Source organism: Halichoerus grypus, chromosome 11 (assembly GCF_964656455.1).
Source record: "Halichoerus grypus chromosome 11, mHalGry1.hap1.1, whole genome shotgun sequence".
In the NCBI taxonomy this organism is placed as follows: domain Eukaryota; kingdom Metazoa; phylum Chordata; class Mammalia; order Carnivora; family Phocidae; genus Halichoerus; species Halichoerus grypus.
Window position 1 is genome coordinate 110299800 of NC_135722.1, and position 20404 is coordinate 110320203.

Below are 20404 nucleotides of genomic sequence, written 5' to 3' on the forward strand. Positions count from 1 at the left end.
GAGGACTGAACTCACTGTCTCCCCATGTCATCAGGTGTCACCTCAGCTACCGAAGGATCTCCCAGCTTGTGTCCTGCCATATGTCTCTGGCCATCCAGTACATCCTCACTAGCTCTTCCGGGGGAGTACATGGAAGAACTGCACAGCACCGTACCGCTCCCGTGGGGCCCGGAAAAGCAGCCAAACCCATCGAGGCCCCCGGACCTGGCTCCACTGACTGCGCGATTCTCCTTCTCTGCCCTGCGCTGTGCACGCCAGCTTCCTCATGCCTCTGAACCTATGCGGAGTCTTCCCCCTCGCCACGCAGCACCGTCATCCTTTAACATGATCTGACTCTCCGTATCGCTCAAAAAATTTTAAATCTTAGTTGTTCCTCTAACAAAATATGTACAGAACTTATGTGCTGAAAACTACACAACACTGATGAAAGAAAGCAAAGAATATCTAAATAAATGGACAGATATATCATGTTCACAGACTTCATTATGTTGAGTCTTCAACATAATGAAGATGTCAATTCTCCCCAAACCAATATACAGAGTTAATGCAATTCCTATCCAAAGCTTAGCAACATTACTTATAGATAAGATTATTCTAAAATATATAGAGAAAGGTAAAGAACTTAAGTAGCGAAAACAACTGTAAAAAAGAAGACAGCAGGAGAAGTCAGTCTACCCAACTTCAAGATTTCTAAACTAATGAAAACAGGTGGTGCTTGTGGGAGGACAGACATGTAACTGAGGTAACAGGATGGAGAACCAAGAGAGATGTTCACACAACTATTCTGACAAAGTGCAAAGCAACTCGAGGAAGAAAAGTTCCCTTTTCAGTAAACAGTGCCGGAGCAAGTGGTCATCCGTCGGCAAAGAAGGTGACCCGAGGCCTCACTCTTCACACAGACATTAACTCAAAGTGGACCACTGACTTAAAACAAAACCATAAAACTTTTCGGAAAAAAACACAGGAGAAAATCTTTAAGAACTAGGACCAAATAGAGTTCTTAAACTTGACACCAAAAGATCCTGAAAAAAAATTACTAAGTTGTACTTGATAAAATTAAAATATTTAGCTGTCAGAGACCCTATTAAAAGAATGGAAAGACAAGCGAAAGAGCGGGAGAATATGTTTGCAAACCTCATATTTAACAAAAAACTAGCATCCATAATATATAAAGAACTCTCAAAACTCATTAATAGAAAACGATAAACCGTCCAATTAGAAAATGAGCAAGTCACAGAAAGAGACACTGCACTTATTCAGAGACAGCACGTGAGCACATGAAAGATGCTCGAGCGCATCTGCTGTTGGCAGAATGCAAATTAAAGCCACAGTGATGTACCCACACGCACTTACCACAGTGGCTAAAATAAAACAGTGTGACAAAAGCAAAGGCAAGTGTGCGGAGCAACTAGATTACTCACATGTTGCTGACGGGAGTGTAAAATGATCCAGCCGTTCTGGAAAAGAGCAGGGCAGTGTGCTTTACAAACCAAGCACAAGAGCACCATGCCCTGCAACTGCACTCCTGAGCACTTATCCCAGAAAAACAAAAGTGCATGTTCACACAACCATCTCTACATGAACTGCTTAGCAGCTTTCATCCTAATAGTCAAAAACAGAAAATAACCCAGACGCCCTTCAACAGGTAAATGGTTCAAGAAATGGTAGTACCTCTGAATACCCACTCATCAATAGAAAGGAACAAAGTACTGAGACTCACAGCAACCTGTGTGTGTCTCCAGAGAATTATTCTGAGTGAAAATAAGATGCTCGAAATGACAAATTAAATACAGACCAGGCTGGCGGTCTCCAGAGGCGTGGAGATGGCCACAGCAGGGCAGCAGGACAGATAACTCCGAGTATTAACTGTGTCAATGTCCATACCCTGGTTGTGAGGCTCCACCATAATTCTGCCAAATGTGACCATCAAGAGAAACCAAGTAAAAGCTACACACACTCTGCATGAATTCTTACAATTGTATGTTAATGTGCAATTATCACAAAATAAATTCATCTTTTTATTTCAAGGTTTCAAAGTAACTCCCTCAAAAAAAATTAACCCTTCTACACACTACTATCTAGCATTTATCCCAAATATATTTAGAAAAGTTATACTAATTGTAAAACACTTCATGTTCTATTCTAATTATCAGTTTAACCATCTACTTGCACAAATCTCGTGGCATCTAAACACACCAACAATGGTTATCACTGTGAGTAAGGGCTTTCACATCTCTATCTGCCACTGGATTACACGTTTCTTGAGCACAGAATGTATCTAGCTTATTTCCAAGTCTTCCAAGATTACATTTTTCTTAACAAATTAATATTCCACTATGTGAAAATCCTACTTGCCCAGATATGACATTTATCAAGCCTGTATTTTTAAAAAATGCAACCTTTCCTTGAAAAGTAAAACAGTGAGGGGGAAAAAAGCTTGTACTACTTACTGAGTCCTACAAAGGAGACCCTGAAAGATAACAAATTCTAGAGAATTCAGATACCCAATAAGACACTGCTACTGTCTAATGCCCAAAGAACATGCTACTTTCTTTGCAAGAAGAGATACCATTCAGGCAATTCTCAGTCTGAGAAAGATGGTGCCATTTAAGAAACGAAACCTGCCCCCACTAAGCAAGGACAGCTACAGGTCACACGAACAAAGCCTCACTCAGAATGAGCCAACTCTGAGCTGCGACCAGGGCTCGCTCTCGCATTTCATCCTGCCCCGGCTTCTCCAACTCATTTCCTGATTCTGAAACTCAAGCCGCACCTCGAAAATCCCTCTGCCAACCTCCTCATCTTCCTCATCTTCGAAATCCCCTTCGGCCTATGCAATTACGACCGGGGGGCAATACCGAATCTGGCAGGACAGAACGCACTCCATGGGATATTTCTAGCTTTACGGTCTAACCGGACAGAACCTCATTCTGTAGCTTGAAAGCGGTTAAGAAATACTTCGACGATACGGTCTTGTATCAAAGGTCCTTCCGCCACGACAGTTTTCAGACAGTTTTCAGATCACACGCACTACTCCCATAGCAGTTTTCAAAATGCAAGTTGGTTGTTAAGTGGTAACAGTTGCAAATGCAACTGAGCTGCTCTGAGTGAGCGGTGTTACGCTTTATTTATCCTAACTGTGGCTGAAGCTGAAGACAAGAGTACATAAGAAGTTCTGTGCTGGTGACATGATTTACTTTTAAGCAAAAGTTAATTATAATCAAATATGGATTTTCCCAATGATCTTTAAGTCTCATACACGTACGGCTTTAAATAAAACCTTTATTAATAAAAATCCCTCAGGAAACCTAATTTTGAATTGCAGATATAAAACACTATGGCCTGAATCCAAGAAAACAATTATTGTCACTATATTTTATTTATATTTATTTAGAAATCTAGCAAAAAGGAAAAAGCGGCCCCTTACAGTAAAAACAACATTAAAATTACCCAAACGTTTTATTTACACAGAAATATGAAATCATGCTATTAGCAAGAAAAGTTTAACAATTCTTGTAACATTTATATATTACATAAACTCCATAACTATATTACCTGCCATATTGTCTAATATATCTGAGCCCCAATCTCCTTGAAACACAGACGTTAAAATGCTGTCAAATAAGTGAAGTTCCTTGGCACCAACAATTTTGTCACGAAATAAGCGCCGTGCTTCATAAGCTACGATTTCTAATACATAATCTAGTGGGTGATTTGAGGATCCTAAAAAAGACAACATTTTCTTTAGTTGTAATAGAATTCAAATGACTTGCAGATGGTCTATCTCAACATAATACTAGAAAGAGAGAATAAAAATCTGCATACCGTCAGGTTGGCGTCAGATAAGTACAAGAAAAGGGAAAAAAGGTAAAATTCAATGTGTTATTAATAAGTTGTTTTGATTATTTAAAGAATATATTAAGCATCATTATCTCTAGTTGTTCAATAAAAATACTAATTCCAAAAAGCATATTAAACATCACTAACAATTTTATTTTTCCCCAAATCAAATTTTACCAGCGACAATCATAAACAGTTTAGAACACACACACACACACACACACACGCACACTCATGCATACACACACAGATACACTATGGCATTCCAAAGAAAGAAAAGCAATTTGAAATCATAAAAGTAAAACTTACCTCCTTCTAAATCATATCTGAATAAGCCAAGAACCCACTGGGTAAGGATGCAAGGAGTAAAGAAATAGTGACTATGATCATCAACTGTAAATTTGGCCCGCACCTGGAAAAGAAAATAAAGTCAACTGTCTGTTCTCATTTTCTAAATACATAATATACATTTTATTTATAATGTATTTCCAAATATATAATGCTATAAATTTTTCAGTCACCACACTCACAGGAATGCCCAATTTCTACTAGTGAGGAGAAACTATATTTCATTAGAACTGATTTCCTTAGTTATCTCATACATTATATTTTACCCATTTAAAAACATTCTCTAAGAGGGGTATTTATAGGCTTCAACAAACTGCCAAATGTTGTCCAAGAAAAAATAAAAGGTTAAAAAGCCCTGCTGAGCAAAGGCACTCAAGGAGGGTGAAGCTAAGCTTTACACACAGTGGTTGCAATTCCAAGGCGCTCCCGGGTCCGGGACAGACATGTTTGCTAACGGCAGGAGCCACAGAGCTGTCTCGTGTTCAGTCACCGATCCCGAACGGATCAAAGTGCAACTCCTGATACATGCCCCGTGAGAGCCTGTGCCTTCCTCCTCATGGACAGGACCCACTGCTCTCGTTCCGGCCTTGATCACTGAGCTTCCGAATTCATTTAGAAAGTAATCAATGCTTTCTAACTTCTCCTGCCCCACATCTACTCCAACACTGCCAAAAGCATCTTCCACAAACACTTCCCTAACTTCCGCATGCTGTCCCCTTGACCTCGGAAGATCTTCTTTCATCTCCAGCCACTCTGGGAATTTCTATTAACTGTTCAAAACTCACATCACATTTCGGGGCGCCTGGGTGGCTCAGTCGGTTGATTTCTTGATTTTGGCTCAGGTCGTGATCTCAGGGTCGTGAGATCGAGGCCCGCGTCAGGCTCTGTGCTGAGCGTGGAGTCTGCTTCAGATCCTCCCTCTCCCTCTGCCCCTCCCCCCACCACGGTGCACACTCTCTCTCTCTCTCTAATAAATAAATACATCTTCCAAAACAAACAAACTCAGGTCACATTTCACCTCCTCTTAACAACTACCACACAGCAGAGTCACTTCCTTCCTCTTCCACGCTATTTATAACTTGTGCCTATTGTCACAGTTCCACTACTCATCACACTGTAGTAATAATTTATTTATGGGACCAGGTTCCTGACTGGTCTGTAAGCTTCCAGAAAACAGAGACTCAGGCCTCTCTGCATCCCTAGGACTGGCACGAGAAAAGAAGGTATTGAATAAATGTCTTCTGTGCCCTTTACTGCCTGATTTCAAGCACCATCGCGCTTCACTAAGGAAGGAACTGGAGGCATTTCCTCCTAGGCAACAAGAAAGAAGAAACCTCAAAGACCACTCTCTGGTTTGAAGTCTCCAAGACAGAAGCTGATCGAAGTCGGGAGAAAGATCCAGTTTTGCAAAGAAGAGGAACATTCTGAATATGCTAAATTTTAGTTGATAACAGAAAAAGCACCCAGCATTAACTCATTCATTCCATGTTCACTGAGTGTCTATTAGAGCATCTATGCTCAGAGAGCTCACTCTCTGGTAGAAAAGCCTAATCAACAAGACGAAAAGAAAGCTGAAGTGTCAACACAGCTCAGCGTTAAAGGTAGTCCCTCTGGGAGTGAAACCAAGAGACACGACAACGACAATATAAATGAGTAAGTATGTACCTGTTCATACACTTGGACCATAGACCCCGCTAAGAGGTAGATTTTTGATGAAGAGCCCCAAATAGAGTGATTCTTCAGATTTTTATGGAGAACGGGTTCCAAATATGCTCCATAAATTGTCTGTAATTGCTCTCTTTCTGGGTAACTGAAAGAGGGCACATAAAAAAATAGCTGAAAATACAATGTTCTACATTATTACGTTAATGTTCATTTGTAGCAGTTTTCCAGCTGCGCTGCTCTGAGGTTCGGATACCGCCCCCCCAGTTTATCCAGGGACTAAAGCCAGGCTCTAGGTCCCTATTCTGACCCCTACTTATCTGCTCTCAAATACTGAGGGCCCTAATAGAAGTTTCCGGTGAAATTACTTAAAAACATAATTGTTTGGAAATCACTGATTTTTAGAAAGGACCAAAAGGTAAATTTTGCTTAAGAAAAATTATTTTAAGTATAGCTGACCCATTTGGCAGTAATCAACTCAGAACTGTAAAAGTAGAATATAACAAATGAAATCAACCTGTTTCTCTCAAACCAAAATCTATTTCAATACAGCTTAATTGGTAGCTACAACATTTCTGAAAGTACAATTTAATAGATGGGTGCAATTAGCATGAAAGCATCAAAACAATATTTTTTAAGGCAAAACGGAACAGAGGACAAGCTCCATATCCATAAAATTTACAAGTTCTTGCAACAATTATGGACCATGGAGATGGGTGCATGCATCAGGATTAATGCTGTCACCCACAAACCTGACCTGACTCCGCCTTGTGCCTGTTTACATATGTTTATTTATCTTCATAAAATTTGATAGTATTTTTGTTTTACGAAACCCTTATTAAAATCTAAAATCCATCATTCAGATTCCTGATACTAACATTTTAGAACAGAGATGATACACAAAACAGTTGGGTTTTATTTCTAATATTTAAGAAGCACTGATTAACGCCTTTATCACCCTAAATTACTGCCTAAAGTTTAGGAAGGACAGGGAAAAAAATAACAGAACTCAAGTTTGACTATTTTTATATTCTTCATTTTAAAAAATTATCATTAATGGATACCTTTAATAAAATTCAAATACAGAAGACGTCTCCCCAGATTTAAAAAAAAAAAATTTAAGAACACTACGATACATACTCCACAGCACAAAGACGAACAATGGAAGTAAGTCTGGTGGTCAGCTTATGTCTTCCCAGTCTTCCTCCAGCTGACATAGAAGCCACAATTTGAATATTTTCTAAACCAACCCATTCCAAATTTTCATCATAAAATCCTTGATATGTCAGTACCTTTTTGAACATAAATGTATTTTAAATGTTTTAGGCTTAGGATTTTCTAATAGTGATATAAAATATTTTTGCATAAAATTCAACTGTTTCCAAATGCAATCATCCTCCTCTACCTAACTCAAAAATTTAAGATTGAAATATACTTTAAATTCTTATAACATTGAAAAATAATACTCTTCAAGACTCTGCATTCAATTAATGTTAGCTGAATTATCCTCATTTTTAAAGTGCTTTTCTCTCTAATAAACATTAAAATCCAGATGACATATAAATCTACCAGCAATTAGGGGAAAAAAAGTGAAAGAAATCAGGAAAAATATAAGGAAACTATTTTGGTTTTCTTTATAAATATTTTGTCATATTCTACAGTTCCATAGTAAAGCTAAGTTTGAACCCATATAAACATCATAAACTCTAATTTAGAATGCAGGGTTTCCAATGTGAAGCAAACCACATAAATAACGACTTCCACACTGACAGAATGCTTGGTGTCCGACCTTCGCCTTTACTCAGACTAAGAGGCAGAGTACTGAGCTACGGAAGCCCGTCAAGGGCCATGACCAAGGACATCTACCTGCTCTCTGAAAAATGCATCCCTAGAAAAATGAAGCAGAAATTTCCCCAAATCCCACATCATCCCCAGCTTCTGCTTCCCCTCTGTTTTAGAAATAAAGGACAGGAAGTAAGTATAGGGTGAAGGTTGTTTTTACTCTTCCTGTCATACGTTATCTTGCTGTAATGCTAACCTCTATAGGGAAGAACATCAAAGAAGGGAGGCTTGTGGGGCACCCGGCTGGCTCAGTCAGTAGAGCCTGCGACTCTGGACCTTGGGGTCGTGAGTTCGAGCCCCATGCTGGGTGCAGAAATTACTTAAAAATAAAATCTCTAAAAAAGAAAAAAAAGAAAAGGCAGGAAGAAAGTAGTCCTGGAACCAGATTACTACAAGCTTTGGGAGTTTAATGTCCACAACACATGCTGGATAAAACTGACCCTGAGGAGGAAAGCAGATTTTCTAACCCTTTCCCATTACATCCTAACACTTCAAGGAGTAAGACTCACCTGTTGTAGGAAAGCAACCAAAGTGCTAGTGCCCCATTTGTCAAGCTTGGGCAGGTTGATATCTTTCAAGTACAGAACAAGCCTCTCGCAGTCCTTCGGTCTGTACACGCGCCCCGTGTTAGTACTGATCACCATGCAGGTCTGGCTCAGCTTCTGCAGGAGATGCTGAGACGTGGTCTGGGCACTACAGTGAACTGCAGCGATCTGAGTGGACCGGAGCTGGGAAAAGGCATACCTGAGCAGCATCCTACGAGAGACGGAGGACATTGGACTTCGAAAACACAACCAATTAAACGCTGTGTATAGTCAACATAAAATTTCTATCTTATAAATATTTCAGTTTCTAAATTATGTAGTATGATGTTTAAGGGGAAAATGGTAAACATGGATATGGCTTAACAGGTAGCTTTCTAATTTTTACAATATAAAAAAATAAATTCATATTTGAAGTCATTCTTGGGACTCATTCAACAAAAAAAAAAAATCAAAGTTTACAGAAATAATTTAACTTGATAAAGTACATATAAAAGATACCAACTGTTTCCCCACAGTTGAAGGAAAGATTTTAAGATATTAAGTCCTCCAAGTTAAAAAAATATTTACTATGATTTTATAGAATTTTTAAATTACTACTAAAAATGTGAAACTAATAATCATGTCTCCTTTATTTCCAGATCCTACACTCAGTAGGCACTAAAAGTAGGCTGAATTACACTGATATAAAAGTTATTTTTAAATAGAGAGCTAATTTCAAGATGCCTTTTTTATCACTAAAGCAGGTAATAATTTGTGAGTGTATCTAAGGTATTCAGTTTTTGTTGGGATTGTATGCATGTATCTTCTCAGACTGTTCTCTTTCCATCAGAAAACACATAAGCTGGCAGGAAAAAAAGACATGTTCTTCTCTATAATTCTCTACAGTCCTATCATTTTTACAAGTAGTGACAATGGAAAGAGTCCTTCATGAAAATGTAAATGCTACTTTAAGCAAAAGAAAGGTAACAGAGCTGTTAAATTACTTTAAAAGAAGAAAGGAATACAAATCCACACTATGTACCTCAATCAACAATTTTCTGCTCTTACCCTTTGCCACATCCTTCTGGTCCTACAAGAATAAATGGCTGTTTAGTATCAGAACTTAACCACGGTTTGAAATAATCCAGTCCTCGCTGCATGTCAGGAATCTGAATGACGGGGAGAGTTTGGCCATTACTGAAATCATCGGCCGTCAAGTTTTCTGGCTTCTTCAGCACGTAAGATGCTAATCGTCCTCTACTCGAGTCATAGTAAGTATCCATTGGTTTGTGAGGGTCTGGAGGAGATTCTCGTGCCCAATTAAAAACCTGCAGAGGAAAAAGTTGTGATAGGTTTTCACATACTCCAAACAAGAGTGTATGAAATTTTAATTCTTCAAAGTCAATGTCCCAAAGTCAATCATCTTAGTTCAAAGAAAATTCTCCTATGCTAAACCTACCAAATACCTTTTATAATTAAAGCAACATGCTATGTCAAATATTATTCTCTAAATGATAATTCAAGCAAATAAATAAAAGTCATCTAGTTTGCACAGACACCAACGTATAAATACATTCAACTTATTTAAAGGAGTTTGAATGAACACTGAACCACTGATTTCTCAGTGTAGGAACCTAGTCCCGCCCATTTTGGTGGTTCCAGCACAGCTCTCAAGCTGCTCTTCTTCTAACACTGAAAACTTGCTACCTGCACAGATATAAATCAGAGTTCACCCGACGCTAACCTTCAATACCCTGCCTCTGAACTGTGGCATGAGAAGTCTGCTCAAAAGCAGCATACAATCTGGGATAGAGTGGTTAACGAGAAGCATTTGGCAACAAGGACACCAGAACGGCGGCCACGGAAAGGGGAGCAGCACAGAGTAGTAGTAAATGATGGCACCAAAGAAGAAACAGATGATACAAACGCAGAAACATGATGTTGGAGCCAAACCAGAGAAATGCATGTTCAATGCTTTCAACAAAAGCTGATGGGATGATGTCCCTTAAGTATACGATACAGTTTTATAAACAACTTGGCTGAAATATACCCTTACATTTATTAAAGAAAATGTTGATAATGATTAATCCATCCTAGCATTCCTAACTGCTCAAACAGTTCTGGTTAAATAAATGATTAAAAATACGTATTATTCTGGGCGCCTGGGTGGCTCAGTCAGTTAAGCGTCTGCCTTCGGCTCAGGTCATGCTCCCAGGGTCCTGGGATCGAGCCCCGCATTGGGCTCCCTGCTGTGCGGGAAGCCGCTTCTCCCTCTCCCACTCCCCCGCTTGTGTTCCCTCTCTCACTGTGTCTCTCTCTGTCAAATAAATAAATAAAATCTTTAAAAAAAATGTATAATTCTAAAATTTAAAATGAATAATTATATATATTCATGTGGCTAATTAGTTTCAAAAATGTCTAACAAAAAAAGATATGGTCCATAATATAGCCTATTATATTAAACATTTTATAAAATTTTAATATCATAAAATACCATAAACTTGTTCAAAGGAAAAAATAAGTACATATATTCAAACGCATAACTCTTCTATTGAATGCATTAATTTCAAAATTAAAAGGTTCTATACCTTACAGTTACAAATCACTCTATTTTGGCGATTAAGAGTCATGAAAATTAAAGAAAAATGTTGACTGAATATAGGTTTTAAATGTGCATCACCTCTTTGGTGAATTCCAGACGTGATTTCATGTTCAGATTTCCGCCAAGTCCCCGTATGAGATTAATAATAAACTGGTCATGATTTTGGCATCCACGTAGATGTGACAGACCGTTCATCACAGTCCCAACCAAACTTGTTTCAACCACATAGTCATTCTGTTAGTTAAAATCCATGGTACAGACAAAAAACAAACATTAATTGGTAAACACAGAAACATATAGATTTACACTCACATATCTTTTCAACTATGATTGTTAAATGCATCCCTCTGCTAAAGATGTAGAAAGTTTACATTTCATTCAGTTTACATGTATAAACTTTGAAAATAAAAAGTGATCATAAAAACGCAATTGTGCATTTCTAGCAGTAAGTGCTAGAGTCCTTAAGTAGATGTGTGGTTTGTTTACTTTCTAAAGTTGAATAAAAGAAAAAGTACATCACTGAGCACTGATCTAAAAAGAACAGTCCCCCATTTCCTCCTGCTGATAAAAAGGAAACTAGAGGACACTGGACGAGTATGGCTGGTAAAAGCAGACTTAACACAAAAAACCATGTGGAGCTGGCTCTGTACGCACAATTTAAAATGAAACTTGTGGGTTGCAGTGGTGTAGATGATTTCGAACTGTGGGCCTCCAGAGCCCGTGTGCAACTGCCGGGGGGTTAAAAGGGAAAAAGGCTCTCATTCATTCCATCTCTAAGTATTTACAGAGAACCATTTATGCATCAGTCACATGTCCCTGTGGTGCTAAGTATGGGGGAAAAAAAAAGGTGAACTAAACAGAAACTTCCATTTGTGTGACTCCAGTCATAGGGGAGACGGTCAACAAGTCCCAGTAAAAGCTCCAGAGAAGGGGCCCCTGGGTGGCTCAGATGGTTTAGCGTCTGCCTTGGGCTCAGGTCATGATCCCAGGGTCCTGGGATCGAGCCCCGCATCGGGCTCCTGGCTCAGCAGGGAGCCTGCTTCTCCCTCTCCCTCTGCCTCTCTCCCTGCTCATGCTCTCTCTCTCTCTCTGTATCTCAAATGAATAAAAAAAAAAAAAAAAAAGCTCCAGAGAAGCAGAAGAGAGTGCTCTCAGAGTAACTCAGATGGAGAGCCCGCCTCTTTCGAAACGGCGACAGTTAAGCCAGCATCTGAAGGATGGCATCCGTCTGGCATGCAGAGAACACAGCACAGGCAAAGCAAGCCAGTGGGGTAGTTCAGAAGTGCAGACAGCGAGGCAAGGGCCAGAGTACGCAGAATTGCATCGGCCGTGGTAAGGAGTGTAACGTTTATCTTCACTACTTTTAAAGTGTTTTTAAGTAAGAGAGTAAAATGATCCAATTTACATATTTTTAAAAATCACTCTGCATAAAAAAAATATTTTTAGAGGGTTGGAGAAACAGGAGGAAGAGCAGGAAAAAGGGAGGAGATGAGCAGAAATCCAGCTGCTTGGGCCATGCTAAGAGTTCCAGGCTTTAAAGGCAAGATAAAGGAAACCCTCGCATTTTCTTCTACATTGTCTAATTTGCTAAAATGATACAAGAAAGCAAAGCTCTAGTTATAAATAAAATCAGCATTTGGTTAGAGTAACCATTATGGTATATTTCTCAGAATCTGAACACAGTGAACAAAGTACAAAATAAGAAGGAAGGAAGCGTCAACACATTAAAAAAATGTCAAACAATCACAGGGACCTGACCTCAAAACAGAATCAGTTTATTTTCTAACTGATTATATCCACTCTATGGCTTGATCATCTTATCCTGTCCTCATGCCTACACTTAGAAACCCCTGTATATCAATATATCCCACCTAGTGTTGTATTTCTCTTTCTAACAAAAACAGCACCCACGCAGATGACCTCAAGGGACTTGTCCTGGAGCGCCTTGCTAGCTCCGCATATTTCATGTTCCTGAAATCCCCACATATCCACTGAAAAGGAGTGAGGCCAGAGGCAGCAGGTATTTACTAAAGCACATACATGCTCATTCATGCATGTTTTAGCACCACACCTGGGTCTGTGGATACACTACAGCTTGGTCCTTGCCCTCAAGGTGCTTTGAGATGAATGCATGTGGTTATACCAGAAAGAAGAAGACAGCTTGTCAGGCTGGAGGGAGTGCTTCATCCCCTGAGGCCTCCAGGGAACCTCTGTCATTCACACCCCACTCCTCACCAATCCCTGTCCCACCATCTCTTATATCCTTACAGTCAGGAAAGGAAAAAGGTAAGAAAACTGAAGGGAGATCTCCATTTCTCGGTAAATCCTATTCAATCCCCAAGTAGCAACCACTAAATCAAGTTCAGATTAGCAATCAGATGCTTCCAAAAAGTACTTACACTGCTATTTATTTCCTCTACTTTTCTATGTTCACATTTCTCAGAAAAGCAATGACACAAAAACCGGAAATAGCTGAAAAATCGCGTAGAACCTGTAAAAGTCCTCCCCTGTCTTCTGTGCACATGAAACCGCTATTCATGCTTCAAATTCAAAATCAAGTGTGATCACCTTTTTAAACTCTCCTGGAAGACAGCAATACTCTCTTCATCTGATTTTGATGATCTCTTCACACCTCAGTTTTCTCCATTAGGCAAACCCTCCCAAGGAAGGAGTCTGTCCTGTCTTGTCCAGTGCTATGCTTGATGCCTATGTTAGATATGCAATCATGTCTGCACAAGCAGTGCTTAATAATACTGTAAACGACTCGCCATCCCTCTTCTACTGTAGTATTACCTTGACATTGTTTTTAGCATGAAATACAAGCAGGCATTTACCGACAGTGAAATGTGACAGTAACATCGTTTTGCTAGTAAACAATGGGAGATTCCACTATTCAAGATTTTTAGGTAAGCAGTTCAGGATATTGTAGGTGAGAGAATTGAAGTGTTTTAAGACACCATAAAGAAAGTTAAGCCAAGACAAAGAGCAGGATAGCAGGGAAGACACCTACTTCTCACTCTGCCCCCAGATTCTGGCTGAGATCCACTAAAAGGCAGCTATCTCTAAGCAACACTTTTAATCACTGTACTTCTGGCCTAAACGATTAATTATGAAATATTATGGCTAACTTACCTGCTTCAGAACCCACTGTAAAGCCTTTTCAAAGTAATCTCCAATCCAGTTTTCAAGATTATTCCTATAATTAGGAGGCTGATTCTTCAACCAAGATTTTATCAGAGAGTTAACATCTGTCTCTTCATCACTGAAACAGATTAATAAGCATGTAAGAAATTACTTAGGGAGACACTGTCAGGGGCGCCTAGATGGCTCAGGCGGTGAAGCATCTGCCTTCGGCTCAGGTCATGATCCCAGGGTGCTGGGCTCAAGCCCCGTGTCCCAGCCCCACGTCCTTTGGGCTCCCTGCTCAGCGAGGAGCCTGCTTCTCCCTCTGCCCCTCCCCCTCTGCTCCTGCTCAGTCTCCGGCTTTCTCTCTCTCAAATAAATGAATAAAATCTTAAAAAGAAAAAAAAAGGAAGACACTGTCAATTTTCTCTCAAAATGAATTTCTGCTCCGATAAACATTATTCTACACAGGTATTGTATCTGCTAGTATAAGTGTTAACTTTAGTTATTTCTCTATGTATACGTATATATTAGTTACGTGTATACATATACATGCACACATACGTATACGTATATATGTATATACGTATATGCCATTTTCTGTAAAATAAAGCAAATAAATTTTATCTATATTATAAACACAAAGAGGAATTATACACAGATTAGCCAAAAAGTTGTCTAAATCCTTAGGAATAGAGAAATAGACAATCCCAAATCCCATCTCAGACTTACTGAAACAAAATCTTCACTTTAACAAAATCTCTGGGTGATTCAAAAACACAGCAGAGTTCAAGGACAGCTGCATCTTAATACAGATCTTTAAAAATATTTTTTTCTTCTTCTCTCTCTCAAAAAAAGCCAACTACCTAAATTCTCATGCCACTATTAAAACTCAAAGATCTAAAAAAAAAACCTCAAAGATCTTTGTCAAGTAAAATACAATTCCTTTAGCAAAACACGTAATTACATGAGTAACATTCAGTGACTGAAATTAAATATAATACTGACATTCAAAATTATATCTTAAATAATTATAAAAAATTATGGTAAAAACAATTCATAAACAATTTTGGAATAGACAAGGGTTCATGATTTTGCCACTTCTTTCCTACTCTCTACCACTGTTTTGTAGCAACACTATAACTACTGAGCCCTTGAATTTCTCCTCTCACATTTCTATCCAGGTAAAAAGGAAAAGAAAAATGGGATGATCAAAAGTAAATATGTGGGGCGCCTGGGTGGCTCACTCAGTTAAGCGTCTGCCTTCAGCTCAGGTCATGATCCCGGGGTCCTGGGATTGAGCCCCGCATCGGGCTCCCTGCTCCGCGGGAAGCCTGCTTCTCCCTCTGCCATTTCCCCTGCTTGTACTAGTGCTCACTCTCTCTCTCTCTCTGTCAAATAAATAAATAAAATCTTAAAAAAAAAAACTTAAAAAAAAAAAAGTAAATACGTAAGTTACATTAGATCAGCTCAAGTCTGAAAACCAAAGACTCTCGGAGCCCCTGCAGAATAAAGACTTTGCTGTCAATGGTGTTTCCCCAGTGCCTATGGCAACTACACATCTTGATGGTTTGTCCAGGACGATCCTGGTTTACTGTCCCAGCATAATTAACAGCATTCTCTTTCACTATCAGAAGGTCCTCATTTGGCCTATAACATAGCAAGTGTTCAACAAATGAAGAAATGAATGGAACCTAAAACCAAGGTACAAGCTGATCAAAAGCAGCAAAAATGTTACCATGTATTTGTAGTTTACATGCAATCATATATATTCATCATGCCTCTCACAAACAATATCGGGTTCACCAACAATTTTTAAATCCCGTGCAGCAATCCGTGGTCTTTCTTTCTGCTAAATATCTATCGCACTCTACTTACCATTTATGTCACTTATATTCTGCCTTGTGATATAATTGTTCCATTTATTTTATCTCCTCTACTTGAAGGGATGCTCCACAAAGACAAGCCCTCTGTGTTAGTTTTACCCCTTTCTTGCTCTGTCTCTCCTAAAATGCCTGACTTAAAGTCACATACATAATAGGCATTCAATAAAGATTTCAACATTTAGTTATAAACTTCCCTTTTATGCCACTTTTCTCACCAGACTATAAGAGTATGTTGAACAAGTAGACAAACTGTGAGACACGGCTACAAAAGTTATAAACACAATGGTGTATCTTTTAATAATTAATACCTAAAAAATTTAACTGGAGTTCATGACTATTTAATATAAATGTTCCCTAAAATACTATCAAAGAAGTAAGCAATTAATTTTGGAAACAATCTGAACCAACTTGATAACACTATCATGTCACATAACACCAAAAATGGCTTCAAGTGGTGCTAAACGAGTAGGGCATTTAGCATTTATATAGACCCCTCAGTGTCAAGTTCTAAAACAGCAATTCAAAAAGCGCAAGAAAGCTTTCTAATTACTCATTTTGGAAAATGAAATTGGCTGTAATGTCTATGTTCTGGCATGAGACTATTATACATGATATCTAAAATTAGTTTATTCTTCATTTTTACCCCTGAAGCAAATACACTGAGGAAGAAAGTAAAAATTAAGTCAGGAGGTTTCCAATTTGTACAGTGAAAGGTCACTTCCCTAGGTTGGCCTAGGTTGGCCCTAAAATTCTATGAATCTAAGATTCTGTGATTAAAATATTGCTACTTAGTTCTGGATGATCAGCCTCTAGTTCATAACCAGCCTCTTCACTTCTCTGCACTGGTAACATTTAAACAGAAGTCAGAGAAAAAAAGAAACAATGAAATCCTTGTTGTCTCACCGAAGCAAACAAACATAATCCTTAGTGACTGCAATACACTAAACACTGAAACAATTTAACTGCAATAAAACAGTTACTCTCTGAATGAAGTAAAACCTAACATAGAGAGTTAATAAAAAATGAGGAAACACATATTTATACATCATTCATACAACACTTACTCCACTTAGCTATGAAACCAAACCAATAACTGAAGAATATTCTCACATCACGTAGGCAAGTGCTCTGATGGTTTACCTAAGAAAGATCATTCCCATTCTAGATATTGTGGCTGGCGAGGCACAACTTAAATCATGAGTTTCAAATATAAAGTTAACATTTGGGCCAAACTGAATCCTTTCTCCGCTGGGCATGGTGAGGAGTCGATTGTCGTCCAGAACAGAATTCAGGGACTCTATCCATTCGGGGTCAATATCACCATCACATATTATCCATGAGCTGACATCTGTTTTCAAAACAAGAAAGTGGAAGTAAGATGAAACTATACTCAGTGATAACAACTAAAAATGAGGAATCAAATAACCATCTCTTACTCTTCAGAAGTAATTTCCACCAAGTGTTATTTTATATTATGAAGAGCTAAAGTAGAACAAGCTGAGATTTTCCCCGTGACTCTGCATTGCAGCCGAGCTCGAGGACTCATGTGATAACACCCTACCTGTCCCTCAGCCACGTGCCCTGTGATAATGCTCTACCTCTCCCCAAACATACAGAACTAAAGGAAAAGATGGTCTGCAAGACTGGGCTATTTCCAGTCCCATGACCTTGTGAGAGATTCTCCACACCTTTGTCTTCGACCAGGTCATAAGAATGTAGTATCTCTTGTAGAAAAGATAGGAAACCCATTTTTAGCATCCTATTTGAGAAATACAAAATTCGCCCATCAAATTTCTTTGATATATAAAAAGTTGACTTCAAAGGGGAGAAGTAGTGCTGTGTACACAAGTGTTTTTGGAGACAAGCCTTTTTTTTTTAAATCCATCCTTCCTAAAATGAGAATGGTTTCAAGTGTACTTTGAGACAATTCAAACAGGATAATATCACCCATAAAAGTGTGACAAGTCAATACAGGCAATATTTGGTTTTTACTGAGTGTGATATTATTAACCACAGTGAAAATGAAAAACTACATGGAAAATCTCTTCCAATGTGTCTCAGTTCTAAACCCTTCCCTCACTGGCTTAGAAAAACAACTTTTAATTATGACCTAATAAAAAGTAAGAAGTCTTCTCAGATTCTGGCCAAAAATCCCTTTAAACACCAAACCAAAAAGCTGAGAGCAAGACGACTACTGTTTTACGACTTAAATTTTCAAAATGATTCAAAACACTGTATTCCAACTCATGAGTTAAAAATGTTTACACACACACACACACCAATTTTAAACCCAAACAAAATTTGTCATCTTCTTATTTGTGAGGCAAAAATAGATTTTCTATTTTTTCAGTAAATTAATCTAGTTGTGAATCACAACTCACCCAGATTACTCCGAGTTTCTATTATAACAGAAGCTCCTATTCAGTCTAGATCAACATGACAGCACATCTTGGGCCCCTCTGAAGTAAACAGTCAACGTACACCATTTATAAGGCAGTTTATGGTTATGTGTAAGACTTTAATAAGGACAGCGTTAAAGACAAGTTCTGTCATCTTCTAAAAAGTACTAAGGAAAGCAATGAATCACAAAACACAAACCAACCTTGAGGTTCTCGGACCACTTGGCGAGCGCTGTTTGTCAAAACACCATCAGACCATTCCCTGGTATCCATGTCAATATGGCCTAACAGCTGACGTCGAGGCATAGCTTTGGGATTCATGGTATACTGTTTGACCACTCTGCCAATTCTGCCCAGCGCTGCCCTTAACATCCTCCACAGGGTTGATTTCCCAGCACCACTTGGGCCAACAATGACAACTCCCATTCTTTGGCGTAACTGTTCATACAATTCTAAAGCCTTCTTGATCTAGTAGAAAAGAAACATGTTTGTATATGATTTATAGTACACAACCATAGTTCTGTTCTCATTCTATAACAGTTGTTCTATTCCAAACATATAAAATTAAAGCCTTTGATTTCTTCAGTGGAAGATAAACAGCCTTAAACAAAATGACACCTAAATAAATCTGAGCATGTTTACACCATGATCTTTAAATCCAATATTTCTTTAAAAGAAACAAGTATACTTTCCAAATCATTTGACAATATGTTCATTATTTTACTCACTCATCAAATATATGTATTATTTTATTCATTAGTTGATTCATGCATTTATATCCTGTATCTCTCAAAAAAAAGAGGGAAAAATGTTCATTTTGAACATGTACTGGTGCTACATAAAAAAAGCTACTAAAAAGAATTTCTCCTAAGAAATTGTCAAAGTGAAACTAAGTCATATGTAATCAATTATCAAAAATATATATGATGGATCTATTACAGGCCAGGCTCTGTAAAAGGCACTAGGAATAAAATGATAAACAAAAACAGACATGGATCCCACATTCCACGAACACTGTATTTGGTGGGGGAAAATCAATTATTAGTCAAATATACGATTAAGCGTTAGTAAGTACGTGAGAAAGAAAAGTAATGAAACACACAGCAAGGAAACTTCATCTGGACTCAAAGATCAGGGAAGGCATCCCTGAGTAAGTGAGATTTAAATGGAAAGATAAAAGATAAAGATAGTTAATAAGGAATTAACTAGGAGAAAGGATCAATACATTATATTCTTTTTAAAATTTTATTTATTTGAGAGAGAGAGAAAGAGAGTGCAAGCGGGGGGAGGAGCAGAGGGAGAAGGACAAGCGGGCTCCACACTGAGCAGGGAGACTGATGGGGGGCTTGATCTCACAACCCCGAGATCACGACCTGAGCCAAAATCAAGAGTCGGATGCTTAACCGGCTGAGCCACCCGGGCGCTCCTATTACAAAGTATCCTTGACGGTTACCTGATCAGGTATGATTTCATAACTGGCCTCCTCAAAGACTTGCTGTAGTGCAGAACTCAGTTCACCATATTCCACTTCTCTAAAGTCGATCCCAGGAAACACATCTTTAATCAGCGCATCAAACCGTGAGCAGTCAGCAAACGTAAACTTTGACATTGTATTAAGCCTCAGCGCTTGTACCACAATTTGACTTTCATTAACTGGAGAAAAAGTTTCATTTTAAAATTATTAGTTACTGACTTTAGAAAGTTTTAATGACCGTAAACACAATTTTCAAATACCATGATATTCGTTACTAGTAATTAAATGATGTGCTAGAATTTAGTAACAGTTAAAGCCCTCTGATACCATGTGAACTGACAAGCTTACCTTACTATCTTTTGACCACTGAGAAATAAGGATCCCTAAGTACAGTTCTGGACTCTCTTCCATAGAATTTGAGTCCCAGGGTTCCCAGACTTTAATTAATAATAAAAATCCTTGGGGCGTCTGGGCAGCTCAGTCGGTTAAGTGTCTGACTCTTGGTTTCAGCTCAAGTCATGATGTCAGGGTCCTGGGATCCAGCCCCGTGTCGGGCTCAGGCCTCAGCAGGTAGTCTGGTTGAGATTCTCTCTCCCTCTCCCTGTCCCTACTCCACTCATGTGCGTTCTTTCTCTCTCAAAAAAATGAATCTTAAAAAAACAAAATAGAAGTCGCCAGCACTTACAATTTTATAGAACTTTACA

General features: G+C 38.6%; 1 protein-coding gene across 6 annotated transcripts in view; it reads right to left on the reverse strand.

The window, feature by feature from the left end:
* DYNC2H1 (dynein cytoplasmic 2 heavy chain 1) overlaps nt 1-20404 on the reverse strand; it is a 310954-nt gene that overhangs the window by 234922 nt on the left and 55628 nt on the right. For 5 of the 6 annotated variants that reach the window (XM_078059076.1, XM_078059073.1, XM_078059072.1 and 2 more), the window contains exons 37-47: nt 19680-19879; nt 18430-18694; nt 16968-17175; nt 13951-14080; nt 10897-11052; nt 9285-9544; nt 8202-8448; nt 6991-7142; nt 5854-5998; nt 4150-4252; nt 3556-3723 (exon numbers count right to left, since the gene is read on the reverse strand). In XM_078059076.1, the coding sequence (XP_077915202.1) occupies nt 3556-3723; nt 4150-4252; nt 5854-5998; nt 6991-7142; nt 8202-8448; nt 9285-9544; nt 10897-11052; nt 13951-14080; nt 16968-17175; nt 18430-18694; nt 19680-19879 (2034 nt within the window). The remainder of the gene's footprint in view (nt 1-3555; nt 3724-4149; nt 4253-5853; nt 5999-6990; nt 7143-8201; nt 8449-9284; nt 9545-10896; nt 11053-13950; nt 14081-16967; nt 17176-18429; nt 18695-19679; nt 19880-20404) is intronic. The other variant, XM_078059074.1, reaches the window with a different exon arrangement.